This window comes from Protopterus annectens, chromosome 7.part0 (genome assembly GCF_019279795.1).
Source record: "Protopterus annectens isolate FY-2018-M chromosome 7.part0, PAN1.0, whole genome shotgun sequence".
NCBI classification, from domain to species: domain Eukaryota; kingdom Metazoa; phylum Chordata; order Ceratodontiformes; family Protopteridae; genus Protopterus; species Protopterus annectens.
In genome coordinates, this window is record NC_056739.1 from 900,749,755 (window position 1) to 900,763,452 (window position 13,698).

The following is a 13,698-nucleotide window of genomic DNA, read 5'->3' on the forward strand; positions in this document are numbered from 1 at the left end:
CGAGCATGTCATCCCAGGCTGACAGACACGGGATCCCCTTTGAATGACACCAATACTTTAGCCAATTGTTAAAATTGATCACTTTGTCTTTATACTGCGGCATCATTCTTGGTGAGGGTAAGATGCTACTCAAGGTCAGGGTCATACCGACCTGGGCTACATGATCAGAGAGCTCCTCTACGTCTCTTTTCATGTAGTCCAGGGAGGCATGTCTCAGGTCATTCACACCAGCATGGACAATGACGGAGTCATATTTGTACTTGCTTTGGAGTGACCTGAGTGCTTGTGTTATGTGGCAGATCCTGGCACCCGACAGGCAACTTACTGACCTTCTCCTTGTTCAGCCTGGTGAGTGAGACTTCAGTGTGTCTGACAATAGAGTCACCTATTACAAATGTATTAGGTGTGTTGTTTTGCCTTAAGGGCTGTGACTGTGTGGCGCACTGACTTTGTGAACTATGTGATACGTGGGTATTGTTGTGGGGTAGCGGTTGCTTGGATGTCTGATTTGGAGGTCTCTGCTGCTTGGGCAGATTTTTATTTAGAGCCTCAGAGTATGTTTTTGTGTGTTTATGTGTTTCGTTTGCTGTTGCAATAGGTCTATGTGAGACTGGATCTGTGGTGTGTATGGTTACTTTCTCCTCCTGACTGACTGAGGCAGTACTGGGTTGAGAGAGCTCAGCCTCCAGTTTGGCTATATAGTTGCATCTCTCACATATATTTGAGCTTGTTGGGAGGAGGAGAGGGTGGTCTGTGTACATAAGGCAATTGTAACATTGCCTCAAGATTCCCAGATTCACCAGCTGGACTGGACAGTAAACCCAAAACTGACTTTTGGACATGCCAGCATAGTATAAGGAACTACTTTTTGACTGATCAAAAAGGACCAATAGGGAGCAAAGTACTTAAAGGGAGTATAAGATGGTGTAGTGCTTTAGTTTATTAGTGCTTACTTATAAGATTACTTATACGAGCAACTGCAGGGCTTTAGAATGAAAATAGAGTGCTTGCTTTGAGATTTAGAACAGTTCTAAGGGAGAAAGTGAAGAGCAGACTTTGTGGAACCGGGAATAGTTTAAACCCGTTTAAGCGGAGCTGCCCGATGCTGCGCTATGCGTAAAATCGTGCAAAACCGCGCAAATGTGGGTTTTAAAGCAGGAGAAACTGAAAGAAATAGGAATTGACCCAAAACATGATAAGCTACTAGTTTCAGGGCTGAGGCCACTCCTCCAGGGACAGATAGGCTGCTCAAAGCTCCCCACTCTCACTGGTGAACAGAGAAGCTTCCCCCTATCCAAGTAAGGATATGGGCAACACAGGAAACTATACCACAGTCCGGAATTCAGCAAAACCTGTAATCTGGACTAATCTAGTTCAGCAAAGACGAGAAAAGAGAATTTTTTTTCCCCAAGAAACAGCAGAAAAACACACAGAAAACACTGTAAATGCTATAAACAGGCTAGCACACTTTAGTGTGTAGCCTACAACAGTTATACAATACAAAAACTTAAATTGGTATAAAACAAGTGCAAAAACTGTAAAAAGCAGAAAGCAAAGGCAATTGAAACTTTTTAAGCACAGATCAGTTAGAAATCCGCTTTTTAGGTGGGAAAAGGCAGTCGGAGCAAAAAAGAGAGAAAAAAATACCTAAATCTGGAAAAGTCTATCTTGGGTCTCTCTGTTGCTTGTATCACTCTGCAGGACACCACAAGGAGCTGTGCAGAGTTGTATACAATAACAAACTTTTTAAATCACAAATTCGCTAAAAAACTGGTGTGTTAGGCGGAATTAGTTAAGACAGCAAGAAAAGTGATACTTAATCACTCCAAAGTCACTCTTTTGTCTCTCTGCTGCTGTAGACTCTGCAGAACACCTGGAAGGCACTTGCTGAGCGGAATACAAGCGTAAAAACTGTGCAAATGAGATTTTTATAGCAGGGAAGTGAAAGAGATAGAAATTAGCCCAAAATGGCCAATAAACTACTAACTTCTGGGCTGAAACCACTCCTCCAGGGACAGATAGGCTGCTCAAAGCTCCCCTCTCTCACAGGTGAACAGAGAAACTTCCTTCTATCCAAGTAAGGTAATGGCAACACAGTAACTTGTAACACAACCCTGGATTCAGCAATAACATAAAAACTGGACTATACTAGTTCAGAAAGGCAAGAAACAAGTATATATATTTTTTTTCCAGAAAATACAGCAGATACAATCAAAATGATACTTTACCCAATTAACCAGTTTAAAAGCTTAAAACTGAGCCTGGTTCCAGCAGTCTTCAATCAGACAAGTTCTAACTGCACAGTCCTGCCACTAGTGTACAGAGAAACCTTCTCCAAAAAAGACGGCCTGTATCAGTGCACAAGTTATACAAATAAAGCTAGATCCAGCCGGCCTGAATCTAGTCTATGCTACAGCAAACAAGGCGTACTGATTTCAGAAAGAAACAGTTCAAGTAAGTATGCGCAATAAGCCTTTAACCAGAAATTCCCAGGTCAAAGGGCAGAATCTAGCCTCTCCTCCCACAAGAGTGCAGACTACAAACCTTCTTAATGTAAAATAACTGGCCTGAAGCCCAAGTTCTTAACCCAGAACTAATACACTTTTAGAATAACAGACACTGAGCCTTCAATCAGCAGTTCCCAACTTAGAAGGATGTACGCTACCTGTCCTGCCACAACAGTGCAGACCACAAACCTTCTTAATGTAAAACAACTGGTTTGAAGCCCAAGTGCTTAAACCAAGGGCCTTAGAATAACAGTTACAATTTAATCAGGCTACTAACAAGCAGTAATAAAGGCAGCAGAATAAATTCAATGGAGTACTTTTAAGAAGAGGTAAAAGCAAAATAAGGTAATAAAGTAGGAAGAAACACAAATACAGTAAGGCAGAGGAAGTGCAATTTTTTTTTTTGAGACGGAGGAAACAGAGCAGGTTAAGATACTATAGGGGAATGCCCTTCCCAAGTGCTCTCTCTGTACACCGCAGAGGAGATGGGACTGGTAGGAGTATCCAAAATCAAAATATGATCTCACTGTACTCAGTTGAGTGAGCAAATGAGATGGGTCCAGGAGGAGTGTGCAAAAAGAGATTTACAGCAGGGGTGGGCAATTCCAAAGCCACCAAGATTAATACCACAACTAGAAATGGGGGGGGGGATAACTGCAGAGAGACAGAGACACAATATTTAGTAAATCAAAGAGACAGAGACACAATATTTACTGAATCAAAGACACACAATATTTACTGACTCAAATCTTAAATAAGTGCAGAAAAAATATACTTAAATCAGCTTGTGTCCAGTTGATATATGCAGACAAGTCTCAGTAGCCAGCAACTCAATTTAAAATGATTACTAGAAATGTAACCAACACAGATTTTAATGCTAGCAGAAACCCCCAAGCTAAGTAACACTTAAAGGAATTTCAAAGCAATCTAACAACTTTCAGTGAGCTCAGATAATGTACCTCACTCTCTCCATATATGTATATTATACACACGCGCGCACAAACACATCATATATACACGTACAGAGGTTAGGACTGGATGGCAGTCCCTGAGCTGTTAGAGATCTTAACCTCTGAGCAACGGAAAACTGGTATGGGAGTAGCATGTACTCTCTCAAGGGCATCAGCATAGGTGATGAAAACTCTGTTTTGAGCAAAACAGCACACAAGGTGTGCAAACTCAAAAATGATACTGTTTCAGTTACTGAAACTAGCTTGCTGGCCACAGCCACTATATACTCACCTAACAAACAGGACATGCGCACAGGCTAAGGAAATACCTCAAACCAACAATGTGAATTGCATTGCTCCTTCCTTCTGCAACTCGTATTGTTAGGGAGAAATAAATGGAGTAAAGAAGCTGTGGGTAAAGAAGTGACAAGGTCATATAGGCATGGGATAAGATGAGGAGAAAAATTAAGAACCATTTTATTAAACATGTCAAAAGGACAGAGCAGAGCACCTGCTAACAAAGTCAGTGACAAAGTTTAAATGGTGAGGAGGGGCCTCTTAAAACTGAAAACAATTACCTGATGAATGAGCTGTCACATCATGAAAGTCCAGACACTCCAATTTACAAACAGCCTTAAAAAACTTTTGAATATTGTAATTACTGACATTCTATCCCTGTTCATGCATATTTGGGCATCCTTTTTCCTCTCTGCATATAAAGTTACAGTCTGTACTTCTAACATATAAAGCTTGAGAAACAGTTTCAGAATAATTCTAATTTTGTACATTTTAAACTGAATGGAACAGAAAGAAATGATCACCATTCTATTTACATTTGCAGACGTGATATTTACCTGGTGAGGCTTGACAACCTGTGCTAACTGACGTGCAAGAAAGATGTCCTCCTCATTAGGTGGGTGATTAATGTTGACCAAAACCCGACCAAGGGCATCAGGTAGGTTTACATCATCGTTGACATGTGACCCACTGCTTTCTCCACCAAGGTCGTTATCCTCATCATTCATGGCATCAGTGCCATCTTGCAAGGCTTCATCATCTCCTGAACTAAGTTCAATCACATCTAGGCATCAAAGGTTATAAGTAAACATTACGGAATGCTTCACTTGTACTAGGAAAGAGAGAGAAACATAGCCTGTTTCCCCAATTTAAACACAAAGACAGTAAATCCTATCAAATACAGATAGCTTTCTGTAATTTTCCAGTTATTACTGTAGACTCCCTGAATGCATTACTTCTAAATTCCTTTTCATTCCACTCAAACATTACTGTAGCTTCTACTAGACATAAATTCAGATCTCAAAAAAATAAAATAAAATTTCAAAAATTATTTCTTCTGGCTGCTACCTTACTTGTCAAAATAACCCTGGTAATACTGTATATAGACAAACTGCAGAAAAACAGCAACTTAGCACACCAAAAGTTTAATGTAGTAAAGCTTTCGGGAATACACCCTTCATCAGTACATATTAAGCAATTAGTTTACAAAACTTTAAATAGAGGAATCAATTAATCACATGATACAGCCAGCCTAATTACTTAAAAAGATATACTACAGCAATACATTTCAATACAATAAGCACTTCTAAAAACTAGATGTTAATTTAAACCAGGACTGCAACAGTGCATACACTCAAACATCTACATTTACGGTAAGTGTACACAACTGTACTATGTTCTTCATGTTTCACTGTTGCAGTCCTCACATATGGATCGATTCCCAAAGCCCAGGAAAAAAACAAGGGGGAGGAAGGATCACAGATTAAGGGTTGGTAAGAAGGCCCTGCAAAACTGCAGAGGCAAAACCAGCCCTGGATTTAGAAAACAAAGGTAGATTGTAAAGCTTTGTGAAAGTATGGACAGACGCCCAAGTAGCTGCTTCTAGAATATCACTCACAAAACCACCTGTGTCTAGTGCCAGGCATTCTATGTAGGGAAGACAGAGCAGAAATTAAAAAGACGGATATATGAGCATGACTATGAAATCCGGACTAGAAATGAAAAAAAAATGCTCTGTTTAAGCATACTTTGGAATGTGCTCAGGCTAGATTTGTATTTTTTTGTGATAGAAATAGTACCAAAGGATATTCAAGGGGGCTTATGGGAAGCCAAACTGGAATATAGGGAGGTTTATTGGCAGGTCACTTTAGATTCAGCAAGACGTCCTGGTCTTAATGAGTATGTTTCTGTTGCCCCTTTATTAAAACTAAGGGCAGCAAAATTATAACATGCAAAAAATTTATTTTTTATATTTTATAATTTTTATTTATAACAACTGAATGTATTTTATAAGATTATTACATGCAATATTTATATTGGCCACTAGAGGGTAGGACATTTGTTGAACTGTTTTAATGAAAAACTTTTAAATCAGAATATAAATGTATTTAAACTTTTTTTAAATGTTTTAACATAGAAAGTTGTTTACCTGCACTGTCATCTAAAAATCTAGGTATTTATTTATATATTTATTTTCTAATTAGATTCAAATACATTTGTTATTTTTACTTAGGCTATATACACATATCTGTAAGCACCTTAAGGCACAGTTTAGTAAGGGTTAATGTAGTTCATGGATTTCATTCAAATGTATTTTATTGGTTGATCAATTAATTTATATGTATTTAAGTGCTATTGGCATTTTATGCACATCTTTGTCTAAAGAAGACTGTTGAAGGAAGAAAATGTATGTGTAGTGTGGGCGTTAATATTTTATGAGGAATACACTTTCTTGTGGAGCAGAGTTTTTTTTTGTCAGTGAACTCGTTGCAGCCCTTTGGTTTTGTGAGTTTTTGGTCGTATTTCGAGGGCGGTCTCTTCTTTTCATATGGGATTTTTTGGTGCTTCTCGAATATCCTTAGATCCTAATAGAAAAGCTGCAGAGGTAGCAGTTGCTCTAGTAGAATGGGTCCTAAAACCCTGAGGGGGAACCTTCCTATGCTGCAGGTAACAAAAAGTTAATACAATGAGCAATCCATTGTGAGTTTGTTTTGAAATAGCTTTACCATGAGCTCCAGGAGCAAAACTAACCAACAACTGGTCAGATTTACGAAAGGATTTAGTCTTGTCTAAGTAAAATCTCAGCTGTCTGTGCACATCAAGAGAATGCAGAATCCTTTCCCCTTTATTTTGGGGATTGTTGAAAAATGTAGGCAGGTGAATAGACTGGTTAAAGGTTAAACTGGAAACTACCTTAGGCATAATGGAGGGATTAGTTCTCAGAGAAACCCGATCTGAGTGAAAATAATGAAAGGTTCTACTGCCATTAAGGCTTGCAGCTCAGATACCCTTCTAGCTGAAGTAATAGCTAAAAGGAAAGCAGTCTTCCAGGATAGAAACTTCAAATCTGCAGAGGAAGTTGGTTCAAAGGGAGGTAGAGCAGGTTTTTCCAAGACAAAATTAAGATCGCAAGCAGGAGTAGGAGCTCTTCTGGGAGGTCTAAGATTACTAGCTCCCGACAGGTACCGTTTCATCAAGGGGTGAGAAAAAATGGGTTGCGCAAAAGAACAATGAGCCGAAATTGTGGAAGCAAGAATTTTGATTGAAGAAAAGGAAAGTCCACCATTAAGCAATCCTGCTAGGTTGTCAAGAATGAGGGAAAGAGAAGGATGAGAAGAGTCTTCTCCTTTAGCCAGCATCCAAGAGCAAAATCTCTTCCATTTATCTGCATAGGATTTTCTGGTGCTAGTCCTCCTGGCCTCATGAAGAACTTCAACCACCTGTTGGGAAAGATTTAAAGCATTAGCCAGGCAGTTAAATGCAGAGTTTGAAGATGAGGATGAATGAACTTTCCCCCTCCCTGAATCAACAGGTCTGGTACCAGGGGAAGATGCCAAGGCTGAGCCTTGGAAAGGCTGCAAAGGAGGGGATACCAATACTGCCTGGGCCAATCTGGAGCTATCAGAATAGCCTTTGGTTTTTCGTCCCTTATCTTTAGGAGCACTCTGGAAAGAGGAGACAGAGGAGGAAATGCATAAACTGAGAGATATGTCCATGGGAAGGACAACGCGTCCACCCTCCAAGCTTTGTTGTGAAACTCCCTGGTGCAGAAGGCTGGAAGGAGATGATTGGTGTGAGAGGAGAAAAGATCCACTTGTGGGGTGCCCCAATGATGAGTGATGCTATGGAAAATGTCCTTGTTCAGTTGCCACTCGTGAGGATTCAGAACATGTCTGCTCAAATGATCCGCCAAGGAGTTTAGCCTCCCTGGAAGATACTGGGCTATTAGATGCAAGCCCTTGGATGCTGCTATGGACCACAGTCTCATGTTTTGTCTGCACAAGGGGTAAGAGTGACCCCCCCCTTTGCTTTTTGATGTACCACATGACTGTGGTATTGTCTGTCCTGATCAGCAGAGTCCCAGGATAGAGCAGGTCCTTGAAAGCCAGCAAAGCCTGCTGCACTGCCATCAATTCTTTATAAGTTTATATGTAGATGCATCTGCTGGGTGTTCCAAGTCCCCTGTATGCCCCTGCCTTTCAGATGAGCCCCCCCATGCAACATCTGAGGCATCTGTGGTGAGAGTCTGGCTGGAAGGAGGCGGGCGGAAAGACAGACCCTTGTTCTGAGAACAGGCTGTTGCCCACCAGAGGAACTCCATTTGAAGACAGGGAATCAGGGGAAGAATCAAGTCTAAGTCCTGTGTGTGTTGACACCAAAGATTCTTGAGGTACCATTGAAGTTTTCTCATATGCAGCCTTGCATATGGGATCATCAAAATACATGAAGCCATGAACCTCAGTGCTTGCAGGAATTGCCTTGCAGAGAGAGCTGGGTCATGCTTGCCAAGTTCATGAAGTAAGCCGAAAGCTCTTCCTGCTTCTGTTGAGGGAGGAATACTATCTGGGTGGCTGTATTCAGACTCACTCTCAGGAAAACAATCTCCCTTGTAGGAACCAACTTTGACTTCTTTTTGTTGAGAGTGTACACCAAAGAGGTGAGAATGGTCTTCACGAAATCGAAATCCTTTTCTAGTTGCTCTGGGGAGTTCACTTGAATGAGACAGTCATCCAGGTAAGGATAAATTTGAATGTTTCTCTGCCTGCAAAAAGCAATGGCTGGAGCCAGGCACTTTGTAAAAACTCTGGGAGCAGTAGATAAGCCAAAGGGCAATGCAGAGAACTGAAAGTGTTGTTCCCCAGCCCTGAAGCAAAGGAACTGCCTGCAACTTTCCCTTATTTGGATGTGCAGATAAGCCTCCTTGAGATCCAAAGTTACCAGCCATGAATCCTTGCCCAGCATTGGTAGTAAATGAAGGGTGAGCATCTTGAATTTGGGAATCATCAGAAAAGTGTTTAGAATAGACAGATCCAAAATAGGGCGCCAGGTGCCCCCTTTCTTGGGTACCAGGAAAAGTCTTGAATAAAACCTAGGCCTGCCTGATTTGCAGGAACTGGCTCTATAGCCCACACAGTCAGTAGAGAAGAAATCTGAGTTTCTACTTCTGCCCTGAGAGTTCTGGGTATGTCTGGGTACCCTTATAAAACAGGGAAGGTGTGAAAGTAAAACTTGTAACCTTGGTTTACTATACTGAGCACCCATTTGTCTGTGATGGTAGACCATACCTCTATGAACCTGGCTAACCTTCCCCCCAAAGGAAACCCAGGGCCCAAAGATGTAGGCACAAGTACTTTTACCGTCCCTAGTTCTTATAACCCACCTTTATGTCCTATATTAGAAATGTTTGAGCAGATTTGTGAATTAGACATTCACCATTTATTTAGTCACTCTTTTTCATCACAATCACCCAAATTCAATATCAGTAAGGAAGAAAGAGCCTTAATATATCTTTTTTGCAATGCACCAGTCAGAGTAATGCAGCCTAATAAGGGTGGCGGACCGGTGGTGATGAATGACTGGGATTATATAAGAAGAATGGAAGATATTTTGGGATCTGAGATGTATAAGGAAATTTCTAGAAATGAGTTGAATATAGGTCTTGCCAGAACCGCCGGTTATTATAATGACATTTTTATCAATAATTCGATAGACTTGAACTTATTCAACTATATATCTATATCAGCACCCAAGATTCCCATAATATTTGGTTCACCAAAAATTCACAAGAACCACGAAGACCCTCCTATGCGTCCACTGGTTAGCGCCAGGGGTAGCATTACCTATGCCAGTGCAAAGGTAGTAAATTTAATTTTGAAGAAATATGTGGAGAGTGAACCACAGACATCCAAAGATTACTGGTCATTTTTGGCCAGGGTCAACCAAATCCCTTACAGTGCAGACAGTTATTTTTTTGACCATAGATGTGAGGGATTTATATTCTTCAATCCCCCATTCAGTGGCACTGGATTGGATTCCCCCTATGATGTGTTCCAAAGGTGCACCCGATGAGGAGATCCAGCAGGTTAGTGAATTGCTGGACATTATTTTGTCCAGCAATTACGTTACTTTTAACAACAGGTATTACCTACAAAAAATAGGGGTACCTATGGGATCTCCATGTGGCGCCAGTGTGGCCAATTTGGTTATGGCCGTTTGGGAAAGGGAACATGTATTCACAAATCACGTATACCAGGGCAAGGTTTTACTGTATACACGACTCCTGGATGATATTTTTATCATCCTAAAAGGGGACGGTGAAATAGTGGATCAGCTCCTAAACCATTTCAACTCTTCCACTGACTTTTTGAAGTTCACCTTTAGTGTGGAAAGGGACAGGATTTCATACTTAGATGTAGATCTTTCAAAAGATACAAGTTCTAACTGCTATATAGCTAGAATTCACCGAAAGGAAACCTTTTCAAATAGTTGCTTGCAGTTCAACAGTTGTCACCCTTTTACCCAGAAGAAATCCATCATAAAGGGCCAATTGGTGAGAGCTGCAAGAATGGTGACTAGAGACAGTTACTTCTATGACAAATGTAAATTCATGGAGGGTCTTTTCCTCAAAAGAGGTTATCCGGCAGGTCTGATATTGGACGTAATTTGTGAAGCCCATAACAAGCGGGTGTCAGGTTTTTATGCGCCTATCTTAAACCCTTTCGAAACACGTGAGGACAACTGTACACTCAATCCAATAGCCAAGACGTTTTATCCTTGTAGCTTCATCCTAACTTACAATGTGGATGTGAAGGCCATTATTTCTACCATACAAAAAAAATGGAGTTTCATTATGCAGGAGGGGTTATTCAGGGAGAACGGTATGGAATACCCCAAAATAGTTTTCAGAAGGGGTCAAAACCTCAAAAACATTCTGGAATCTAAGGCCAGGTCCCTGGAAGTAAGAGCAGGCATATCTAAATGCAATATGTGCCGTTATTGTAAGCACGTATCAGTGGGGTCCGTCCTTTGTTATAAGGAAGTCTAAATACAGAATACATGGTAGGTTTAATTGTTCTAGTACATGAGTTGCCTACATAGCTAAGTGTTCCCACTGCCTAGTCTTCTATGTCGGTAAAACAGACAGAACATTACAGGAGCGTATTTACAAGCATCTATACGCTATTAGGAAGGGTAAGGTGGAAAACGCTTTAGCAAAGCATGTAAAGGAAAATCCTTTACATTCATTTTCCTTGTTAGCCATCAACCAAGTTCGATCGGATGGTGGGGGGTGGGGGGTGGGGGTGACTCATTAAGCCTCAAAGGGAGAGAATTGGTTTGGCAACTTAAACTGGATACATGCCATTATCCAGGCATCAATGACAGATTATCTATATCATGTATATTGAAACTTTAGAGTTTAACTAGATAGTATCTATTGTACCTACTGATTTTCATTATGGCATACATACACAAGTAAAATATAGATAATAGTTTTAATTATAAATATACATACAATAACAAATAGGATAGTTTCTTATTTGATTGTACAGTAGCTTTCGGTAGCAGTTGTTTTGTAGTCGGTAGTAGCATCAAATGAGTGAAGTACCCAGGGGTTACTGATGGTTTATTTTAACTTTTATTTTCATTCTGATTTATTGCATTCAATGCATGATGTGACATTAAAATCCCATAATTTACATTCATTAAATTTAACAACATGCTGGCTCATCAAATAAGTAACATCGACTATTTTTATATGTTTTTAATCAATCGGGTTCTTTTTCTGATTAATATAATGTTTTTGAGGAGTTTTTATATGTATTCAATGATATTTTGTATATTCTTCTATAGGTAAGATGTGCAGGTATTTAAAGGGTAGTGATCGAGTGACGTTGTTTCCGCTTTTATTTCTCTTAGAAGTTTTCTGAGGAAGTTGGTGTATCGTAACCGACGAAAAGCTTGGGAGAAGCTTAAACCCAATAAATTTTGTTCGTTTTACATTTTGGCGACTTGGAGTTTTATTTTGGTGTTCTTGAGGGACGGAGAAGTTTCGTGCATCTCATCTCTTTTACAGTGTGTCTACATTTCCTTGGTTTGTCGACGTGGTAGGCACAAGAAGGCCAGAGTCATTGAGAATGTTTGCTTTGGGAAGCTGGCTTAAAACTCCCTGATTTGGCAGAAGAAGAAGAACGCCATTGCTTAGCCCTTTGAGGGGCAGAAGCCTGCCCTCTGAAAAATCTGAAACCCCTAAACATAGAGCAACTCTGCTTGCAGGGATCAGGGAAAGAACAACTTTTGGAAGGATAATGCCTACTAAACTGAGGAGGCTGAACCTGAATGAAATCTTTTACAGCTTGCATAGATTTTGCTTTATCCTCCAACTTCTTCAGTACCTCCTCAGACTTATTACCAAAAAGATTGTCTTTGTGCAAAGGAATATCCAGCAATTTAGCTTTAACAGGTTCAGAAAGAGGCTGCTCCCTGAGCCAAGTATGCCTTCTAATCAAGGAACCAGTGGCTGCCGCTCTGCAGGAAGCCTCCAAAGTGTCAAAACCACAATGAAGTGAATGCTTATTAACTAAAGTGGCAGAATTCAGTAAGTCTTGTAAATCTTTGTTCTCCGTCATGGAAGGAAAATCTCCAAGTTTATCCTCAATAGCCTCCAAAGCATGCTGCTGATACTTAAGCATGTGAAAAAGACAATTCATTGATCTAATGGCAAGAGTTGCAGAGGTATAGACTTTTGTACCCCACCTGTCTAAGGCCCTAGACTCCTTATCAAAAGGGACAGGATTTTTAGCAATAGTAGCCTTAACAACCTTGGGGCCTTGAGAAATAATTTCTGGATCAGCAGTAGGGTTTTTAAAAAGGAATTGATGAGATTCAGGAACCCTATAATACCTATCTGGTTTTCTGGGGGCAGGAGGGACAGAATTAGGAGTTAAAAGAATTTTCCACGAAAACATCATCAACAACTTCCAAAACTGGAGGTATAGCCAGAGGCTTATGCTGGGTCAAATCCAAAAATTCCTTGACTCTTTACTTACACTGAGGAAAATCCTGACATTCCCATTTAAAGTGCTCCCTAAGAGCATTCAAAGTATCCCCAAAGGAAAAATCTTCTGGAGAGGAGGAGGAAGGGATAAAGTCATCAGCATCAGAATCCTCAAAGCCAGAAAAAAGTTGAGAATTTCCTTCTTCACCAGCAGAATCTGAAACAGACAAAACATCAGGATACAATTCCCTAGTTCTCTTTTTTGGGGGGGGGGGGGAATGACAGCCCCTAATCAGTTGTGAGTGTTCTGCCATTTCATACTGAGCTTATCGAAGGAAGGACACTGAGGAAACTCGGAGCCATAATATATAATATTCAGTATCCTGTTTTTTGTTTATTTTGTTCTTTATTTCTTGGTTATTTATAGCACTTTGTGTACTGTGTATTGTTCTAGCTAGTTTCACTGTGTGTGAAGTATTAACTGGAAATTGTCCACTTTTATTAAGCATCTGTTGGGTTGTTTGCTTCTGATAACTTATTGCAGTTAAACTCTTTTTTCTAGAGGCTCCTTCAGCTTTTTAAAACTTTCATTTAAAGGCTCACTGCTGCTTTTCAGCTGTGAGAAACATTTCTGCAGTTTGTTTCCCACCCTCCCTCCGTGTTGGTATAGTGTTTTTATAGTTGGTGGCTTTGCAGTTGCCCGCCCCTAGTGTAAATTTGATCTGGGACCCCCCCTCCCAGTCTACTGTCATTACCTCATTCTACCCAGTACAGGGAGAACATTTGAGAAGGCCAATCAGCTTAGTTTTTGCTACTCCTTTCTCTCTTTCCACTTAAAAAAAAAAATTAAAATTAAAAATATATCTGCTTTTACTGTATTTGTGTTTCTTCCTACTTTATTTTGCTTTTGCGTCATATTAAAAGTACTCAACTGTATTTATTACTGCTT

At 40.2% G+C, this 13,698-nt stretch overlaps 1 protein-coding gene across 1 annotated transcript in view; it reads right to left on the reverse strand.

Annotated features, from left to right (window-relative positions):
* The window catches only part of RAD54L2 (RAD54 like 2), a 2,252,401-nt gene that overhangs the window by 1,929,240 nt on the left and 309,463 nt on the right, over positions 1–13,698 (reverse strand). Inside the window, exon 7 of the mRNA XM_044077481.1 lies at positions 4,312–4,538. Within this exon, the coding sequence (XP_043933416.1) occupies positions 4,312–4,538 (227 nt within the window). The remainder of the gene's footprint in view (positions 1–4,311; positions 4,539–13,698) is intronic.